Source organism: Panthera onca, chromosome B1 (assembly GCF_046562875.1).
Source record: "Panthera onca isolate mPanOnc1 chromosome B1, mPanOnc1 haplotype 2, whole genome shotgun sequence".
NCBI classification, from domain to species: Eukaryota; Metazoa; Chordata; class Mammalia; order Carnivora; family Felidae; genus Panthera; species Panthera onca.
In genome coordinates, this window is record NC_138342.1 from 9,856,302 (window position 1) to 9,865,155 (window position 8,854).

At 44.0% G+C, this 8,854-nt stretch overlaps 1 protein-coding gene across 2 annotated transcripts in view; it reads right to left on the reverse strand.

The window, feature by feature from the left end:
• The window catches only part of BOD1L1 (biorientation of chromosomes in cell division 1 like 1), a 53,321-nt gene that overhangs the window by 15,846 nt on the left and 28,621 nt on the right, over positions 1 to 8,854 (reverse strand). For both annotated transcript variants that reach the window (XM_060655421.3, XM_060655420.3), the window contains exons 11-15: positions 8,343 to 8,407; positions 7,388 to 7,472; positions 3,427 to 3,470; positions 1,860 to 1,920; positions 238 to 308 (exon numbers count right to left, since the gene is read on the reverse strand). In XM_060655421.3, coding sequence (XP_060511404.3) covers positions 238 to 308; positions 1,860 to 1,920; positions 3,427 to 3,470; positions 7,388 to 7,472; positions 8,343 to 8,407 — 326 coding nt within the window. The remainder of the gene's footprint in view (positions 1 to 237; positions 309 to 1,859; positions 1,921 to 3,426; positions 3,471 to 7,387; positions 7,473 to 8,342; positions 8,408 to 8,854) is intronic.

Genomic DNA, 8,854 nt, shown 5'->3' on the forward strand with positions numbered 1-8,854 from the left:
TGGCCCAGCAAAGAGCCAAGGAAAGGCAGGGTATGAAGTAACACTTAACCTTCCTGACTGTACAACGTGGACACATCCCAATAACTACTTACACAACACAAGAGCATAAACAGATAAAAGGGATACGGAGATTCATTTAATTTTTAATACATACAAAAAAGGGAAGCCTTTCTCCGTGCACCGGTGAAAACACTAGGTACAAACCGTGAAATACTTGAGTTTCTTATGAAAACTCACCTCTTTAGGATTTGCTTCAACACTGTGATCTCTTAAGGCTTCTGTGTTGTCTTTTCTGCCATTGGACATCTCTGATCAACAAACAACAAAAAAGAAAAAAAAGGTTAAGTTATTCATTCCGGTACTTATTTGGGGGGCGTGCGTGGCAGGGGGAAGGACACTTCATAAATCTTTGTGACGGGGTCCTCACGGCAACTACGTCAGGTAAGCTCCGCGATTTCCATTTGTAAAATGTGAGTAAATGGGTTTGTGGAAGGATGGTCACTGGACTCTACACAGAGTAGCGCCATTTTCCTCCAGCCCATGTAGCAACATCTTGTGAAGACGTATCCAAGGAAAACAAGTCCTTGTTTCACAGTCCTCCGATTAGCGAACATTCCTGAGTCTGATAATACTAAATATAGGAGACGATGTGGAGCTGTAATTGGTACACCACCTGGGGACAGCTGGGCACAGTCTGTGAAGCAGAGGAGGCGCCCAGCCGCTCAGCAACTGCACACCCAAGTCACAGCCACACGACTACACGTTGGGAAACAGGTACAAGATCACGCACGGCAGCACTCTTCGTCATTGGGAAAAGTTGCTAGAATCCAAACGTCCACCAACCAAAGCAAAACAGGATGAAGGTGGTCTAGTCCCACGGTGGAATACTAAACAGCACCCGAAACCAAGTAACTGGAGTTACACACGTCAACACGACAGAACTTCAGGACGTGATGCCAAATGAATGGCCTCCAAATAAGGCGGGGGCGGGGGGGGGGGGGTGGTCAGCTTCTCCGTGTATGCAACATCAGGCTACAATTTTCTGGGGAAATACATACAGCGATTGTAGAAGAGTGGTTCCCTTTGGAGTGGGTTGACAGAGAGGGATTGGGATCAGGGAGGCATACAATGTGGTTTCAATTCTATCTGTAACATTTTTTTTCCAAAAAGCCGATAGAGCAGATATACCAAATTTTAAGATATGACAAAACTAGGTGCTGAGTATTTGAGTGTGTAGAATTACGGCTGCTTTACTTTGGTTTGAAACACGGTACATAACATGTTACAAAAATACCTCTTTCCCCATTCTTGGAGTAAGGTGCCCACAGCAGGAATCGACTAAAGTCTATGTTCTGCTTGAGAGGAGAACTATCCCTCTGCAATTGGCAGCCTCCATAGGTTTCGTGGAGGCCTGACTCCCGGGGAAGAGCCACATAACCATGACAACCCTGATCTACCAAACTGGGACTGTCTGTCTGAAGGCAACACAGGTACTTAGCACAAGTACTGAGCACAAGTACTTAGAACTGGTCTTACAGTACAGACCACGGGGAACTATGCATTTTGTGTTCCCGCCGGATTTAAATCCACTGTGAAGTTACCAGCAAAGTTCTAGTAGCTATTTACGGCAAGCCACCACTCACTTATCTGCTAGAGGGCCTTGAACAAACACTGGACTTCTCCAAGCCTCAGTTTCCTCAGCTACAGAAGTGATGCTGCTAACACCTACCAAATGATATGACTTGAGTTAAGAGCGACTTTGTGAAGTAATCAGCATAGGGCCCGACAGACAGAAGGCCCTCGACAAATGGTAACTACAATTAATACTAACGTCAATAGTACGAAATTCATTAACTTACCTTCTTGGTTATGAGATTTGCCATGAATTTCTTCATTTGTTCTGGAGCCTGAATTTTTGACCTAAACATACCATAGGAAAGGTTATTTATGGATTGTGTCACCAAAGTCTTAAAGGCAGAGAAAACAAATAAGGAAGATAGTGGACACAATCTGGTAGTCTGTGGGAATGCTGAAATGGACTAGAACACATGCTCAAATTTCACCCAGAAAAAAAAAAAAAAAAAAAAAAAGTTCAAAAACTAAATTTCACCCAGAAAAAAAAAAAAAAAGTTTAAAAAATAAATTTCACCCCAAGGCAGAAGAGCAGAGTGCTTTTGAAGAAGTTTTGGTTTAACAAATTATCATCCCACTGTGTTTACTCTCCTTGTCTTTAAAATGGTTATGGTAAAAGTGTAAGAGGTAAGAAGAATTTTCTGATTTCTATGAATTCTCTTCCCATCCAATGATCCCTCATGACCTTTCTCCCCCTCTTTATTTAAAAATGCTGAAGGATTCTGTCATTCTGTCATCATCTCTCTCTGGCAAATCTTGTCAATTGTGCTTTTATTTTTTTAGCTGAGGGAAGTCTTAGAATACCCTACAATACTCGAAATCTTAGCTACAGAACTTTATGAATACTTGGAAAGGACAGTGATGCCCTGACTGGGGAAAGGCAGCTGCCGGGGGGGGGCCTCAGGGAAATGAGGCGGGGTAGAGGCCTCCACATTTGGAATCCTTTTGGAGGATAAAGCTCAACCAAACCCAGTGGGCTTTTTTCTCTTCCTTCTCACTCAGCTGACTGTGGAGGAGTTTCCAGCTACCATACAGGATGTTTCAAAGGGGTGAAGTTAGCCCTCTGATATCTGCTGGTGCAGAGCTCCCCCAGTTCTCTGGGGCACCGGAAAGAACGTGTCTCTTTGCAACTTGCAAGCATTTTACAAAATGTTCTCTCCTGGTAAGATATCAGGTCCCTTGTGCGTTAAGAGAGATATAAAATTTCTTCCCAGCACAAAAGGGATTATGACAGCCACCGCTGGGAAAGAATACGTATGCATGACAATCACAGTTGAGTATCTTCAGAAAAGCTTTCCCCAAACATAAAACGCCCTGTAGTTTTCAAACGGTTTTGTCCACAGCACCAGGATAATTTCAGACGCCGCAATCCAATGATCAAACTTGCTACCATTCATAAAAAATAGAAAGTTTATAGTTCTTTGAAGGATTGCATTAGTAATCACCAGGTGAGTTTCCTAGTCTGGGGTACGCAGGCCTTCTTCTGTTTCCTTAAATGCGTCAAGACACTGGTCTAAGGAGTCACTAGCACGCGGTACTGCTGAATTCAGGGAGACCCTTTCCTTCTGAGGAAAACAACTAAATTTCACGACTTCAGGGGACACAGTTGAACGCTGGCTGGCAGTCAGTGCAGCGAGAGCAGTCAGTGTGCTGCTCTCGAGTGGAGAGCACATTACAAGCAGCCTCCCGTCTCCTGAAGAATGCACAAGACTGCCCTTCTGCGAGACGCCCCTATACATTTGCTCTCAGGACACCGGACCCCGCGACAAAACCCAAACCGTGACGGTGACTTACGTTAAGTGATTCATTCACTGAGAAAGGCTCCCCCTGTGGTCCAGCTGTTCAAAAACAAAAATGAGAAATAAGGAAACCGAATACGGTTTCTGAACCACAGAGAAACAAATTGAGAACTTTCTAAGGTAAGGTAGGGGCTATGCCGCTAAGTGGCCTAGCTGCCTTGTGAACTATGAGATTCTGACCAATTGTTTTCTACAATTCGTGTCTGCCATTATGCCAGAAAAACAGGAATTATTGTTGTCTGCATTTTTATAATAATGGCAGTGGTCCATCAAATCGCTGCAGCTATTTCACTATGTTGGTGATCTGAAGCTTAGAAGAAAGGGAGACCTTTGCAAAGTGACACGGGTTTAGGTGCAAAGTGACACGGGTTCATTTAAAAATAATGTCATCGAGCAAAAAGTCAGATTCTATCCCTTCAAAAGCAACGGTCTATTTATATTCTCTGGAAACTTGAAGTACAAGGTCTACTGTTTCTACTCAACAATGACAGAACACACATTTTTCTTTTAAACAACTTCCTTTTACGTAAGTAGATCTCTTATTGAATCGTACCTAAACACAGTGAAGTCATCTGGATTATACTGTGGGAAAAAAGACTTCAGAATCCAAAAACGTCACCTTGACAATTAACAAGGGGATGTTAATTATTTGTACTCTAACACATACAGACCAATTTTAACTAACGCATCTAGGTTTTGGATAAATTAGTCACTGTTTTTTTTTTTTTTTTTTTTTTTTTTTTTTAACGTTTATTTATTTTTGAGAGAGAGAGAGAGAGAGAGAGAGAGAGAGAGAGAGACAGAGCATGAGCCGGGGAGGGACAAAGAGTGAGAGAGGGAGGCATAGATTCTGAAGCAGGCTCTGGGCGCTGAGCTGTCAGCACAGAGCCCGATGCAGGGCTCGAACCCACAAGCTGTGAGATCATGACCTGAACCGAAGTCGGGCGCTCAACCGACTGAGCCACCCAGGCGCCCCAGTCACTGTTTTTAACATGTCACCACGAATGGCTTCTCAGGTCTTGGGGTGATCCCTGAGGACTATTTGATACCTCTGCTTATGAGGCTTTTGAGATCACATACTCTGGAGGCTGTGCCTTCAGATGGTTTTGCCTTGGAGGGTCCCTGTTCTGACCACTCTGGACAGTCCTGGGTGAGGATCCACATACACCGCTCCCTACACACCGTCCTCCTCCGTCGCCTTGTCTACCTAATGCACACCTGCTCATCCTTCCATAATTTGGCTCCAACTTAGGGGGAGTGACCAGCACTTACGGAAATTTAAACCTTCTATATTCTTTGACCCTCCGATTCTCTTTCATGGAAATACTTGGGGGAAACACAGAACTATATGCCTATGAAAGTTCATCGCAGCTTTATTTGTAATAGTAAAAACCATAAAAACTGGAGACCACTAAAGCTCTAACAAATGGGAAAATGCGTTACAGACTACTTTCAGCTGTTAAAACAAATGAAGTCAATCTGTATATGCTAACACTGAGTTAAAAAAAAAAAGAAATTACAGAACACTACAAATGCTATGATTTCATCTTTGTTTAAATACAGAATTGTATTTAAGGTGGGTATCGTGAAATGTGGGAAACCTTGCTATGCACTTCTATGTATCTTACTTTCTATAATTAAAGGGGAGAGAGAGAGACTGGTTCAGCTTAAAGCCAGGCCCTCCCCAAGGCCCTCCCAGCAGAGCTAGCCCCACCGGTCATGCATGTATCAGTCTTACACAGAGAACCTTCCTCACTGGCAGTTACTTCTGCAAACTCCCTGAGCACAGGAACCACATTCTCCACCTCCATTTCCCTGGTACTCACAAGGAACCCCGCTTACTAATGTTTGTCGGGGGAGTAATTTAAAGAGCCAAGGTCATCATAGTAAATATAATAGCTGCTCTCCTAGCCCCTTCTCCAAGAACTCAGACCGTGGTCTCGGATACTACGTGCTTCCAAAGACACTAACTCTACTCTTACCCCAGGAACAGACAGCACTTGATTCACTTTGAGTCAACCAGCAAATCATATTCATCTGGTCATAGCAGTTAGTTTAGAGTGGACAAAGGTATGTAAGCTGAAATCAGAGTAAGTCTCAGGATTTTGGCCAGGAATGACAGGACAAAGATATTTCTCCAAAGGCTCACAAATGAGAAAGCAATTATCTCTGTTGGGGGCTGAGGGAAAAGGAAGAAATTGGGTCTTTGGGGACCTCATCAGGCTCTGAGATCTTGCTCTGCCTGAACTTTGCAGTTGTGTGAATACTATGGACTGGATGTTTGAGTCCCCCCCCAAATTCATAGATTGAAACCCTAGTCCCCAGTGTGATAGTATTTGGAGGTGAGGCTTTTGGGAGGTTTCAATATCATGAAGGTGGAACACCGTGATGGGAGTGGAGTCCTTGCGGAGAGCAGAGGAGGTAGGAAATCTCCTTCTCTGCATGCATACATGTGAGAACATAACCAGAAAGAGAGCCCTTACCAAGAACCTGACCACGCTGGCACCCTGAACTTGGACCTCCAGCCTCCAGAACCATGAAAAATAAATATGTCGCTTCAACACTCAGTCTATGGAATTCTGTTCTAGCAGCTGAACTGCCTAAGATGCTGAGCACATATATTCCCCATAAACATTGGTAGGGTTTCTGTTACTTGAACCAAAATCGCCTTGACCGTTCTACATGGCTTATATGGACATTCCAACATTTAAAAACAAACAAAAAAGAACAGACTTAAATTTGGTCACATACTCTCAAGTTCCTAGTATCTTTTTCCCTGGTTGATGTGCAAACCAGAAGAGATGCTACAGTACTGATTAGAAACAAACCAGAAATAATTGTCCACTGTCACCATTCTCGTTTCTATTTCCCTAACCCAGTGATTCTCGAAGTGTGGTCCCAGGACTCCTAGGACTCCTGAGATCTTCCATCAAGGGGTCCACAAGGTCCAAACTATTGTCAACACGCTAAGATGTTATTAACTTTTTAAATTCATGAGTCCACAATGGAGTTTTCTAGAGGCCATGTAATGTTCCCAGAATTATCTGAAAATGCTATTAAAAGCCAACCATTTAAGTGTGATGCTGGGTTTTCTTCACATACTTCAATCAAGACAGCATCAGCAATACGCTGAATAAAGAAACAGCCCCGAGTAACCAACTGCTTTCTATTAAAGCCAGACTTACAGAGATTTGCAAAAATGCAAAACAACGTCACTTTTCTTGGTACATTTTGCCGTTTTGGAAAATGTGCTATTTTTCATGAAAAACATGTTACTTGTGCTTAACCTATAGTGAGCTGGTGATATTAACTCAGTTTTAGTTTCTTATTTGATAAATGCCAATGGGTATCATCCACGTAACAAAAACTGTCTGGGATCCTCAATAATTTTTAAGAATGGAAAGGGGTCCCGAGACCAGAGTTTGGGAGCTGCTGTAAATCCTGGGGCTCTCTCCTGCGAAGCCTGCAGTGGACCCTGGAGACGGTGCACAGAGACCGGGAGCAGCCTGTGCTCGCTGGGGCCCAGCCAGAGTCCAAGGGACAACAAGCAGAGCTTTGAAGGGATGCACGGGCTTTCCAGCTTTTGGAAAGGACCTGTGACAGCATCTTCCGTGGCAGGAAGGTGCAGGGAGCCACGTGCTGGGGAAAGAGCAAGAGTTTGCTCCAGGGCAGTTTGCCTCCTTGCACACTTACTTGGTAAGAAGAGATTTAAACAATTACCTTATATGAAACCGACAAAGAGTCAGTTTGATGAGAAACTGTGTATGCTAAAAAAGAGTATATGCTAAAAATGAAATAGGAAAGAACTCTCTCCAACCTATTTTAAAAAGTGAGAGGAAAATTCATATAGCCTGTGTTTTATAATTATGAATCAGCTATTGATTTTAAGCTGCAACAGAAAGTCAAACCGCAGACCAGGAAAACAGTAATGTGGACAACCACTAAAAAGGGCTTACCTGCTCCACTTGGCTGTCTCCCATACAGACTTTCTGGTGCTGCTAGAATTTCCTGGGTTTTCTCTTCCTCTGATGGTACAAATGTCTAAAAAGTCCAAAGCACCATAAAACACTAAGTTAACTGAGGTTCTGATGACAAGAAGGCAAGACTAACCTCAAGGTAATGAAGGCATCTTGCATCTTGTGACAATATAAAAGACCACGTTCAAGTCTGTGCAGAATTGAAAGCGAACACATGCCAAACTTTGAAAACGAAAGTCAGTCTAATCTCATATTTCATCCATCAGTGGTTGCCCCGTCCCCTTAAAAGTGAAACGCCACCGTAATACGACACACAAGACGACCCCCCGCCCCCATCACGTCCCCTCTCTCGTCAGGCCTCCGTTCCTGCCCCGCTGCGGGGTCTGGGGCTCACAACTGCCCTCCTGCTCCACGTCCAGAACATACTTCTTTGCCTGCAAGGCTCTTTTCCGTTTCGTTCCCCTCTGGTAAATCCCTAGTCTGCTTGTGAACCACCACTCAAATGTCTTCTTTGCAAGCCCTCCTGTCTGCGCACCATTGCTCCTGCTGGTAAGCTGACCCTCCTCTGCACTGTGCATCGTTCCCGTGCTTACTGCTACCTTGTCTCACACACTCAGAGGGGGCCGTGGATTCGGCTGCAGAGATTCAAGTCACATTTTGGACATGGAACGCGTAGGAACTGGCAATGGCTTAAATGTAGGGTGACACCGAGAGACTGCGGGTGACTCCTGGTTTGAGTACATGGAACTGATGATGGCACTACGTGTTGAGATTATTAGCTTTCCTTGCATAGGACACGACCATGACAACGTGTAAACGTCCGAAGTACAGTGGGAACAGGAGCCGTGTGATGCTGAAGGATGCACACGTCTACGCGTGGTGACATAGTACTTACACCACGTGCAGCCCAGTGTAACTGAACTGTCAGCCATACCTCAGTTTTCAAGCTGCCTTTCAGTGCCCATCCTCCCAAAACACTCGACGGAGATTCTTCAGTGCCTAAAGAAAGCCAAACCATTAGCCAATTTAAGAATTTGCTTGCAAAAAAAAAAAACCATGCTGAATCAAAAGGTAACAATGTTGTTCCCTAGCCTGCCGTGACCCCTTCCTCCGCTGTTCTATTTTGCTGTCGGTAGAAAACAACAAAAGGAGGACGTGTGAAAAATCGTGGCTGAAAGGCAGGAGTCGTTTACTAAGTTTGGGGGTGAAATTGTTTCTCGCTGTTAAGATGGCTGCCCAGAAAGAATAACAGAAGATTATTTCTGGAGACGTGATATTTCCAAATATTTTTCTACAGTGTTCTGCATCAAGTTTGGCCCTCAAAGAAAAAACTCTGGGCCACTGAGCTATATTCTCAACAAAGAACATGTTTATGAACAGATTCACTTTGCTTGCTTCACCCTGACACAGCAGAGTTGAAAATAAAGTTACGAAACCGGGAGGCAG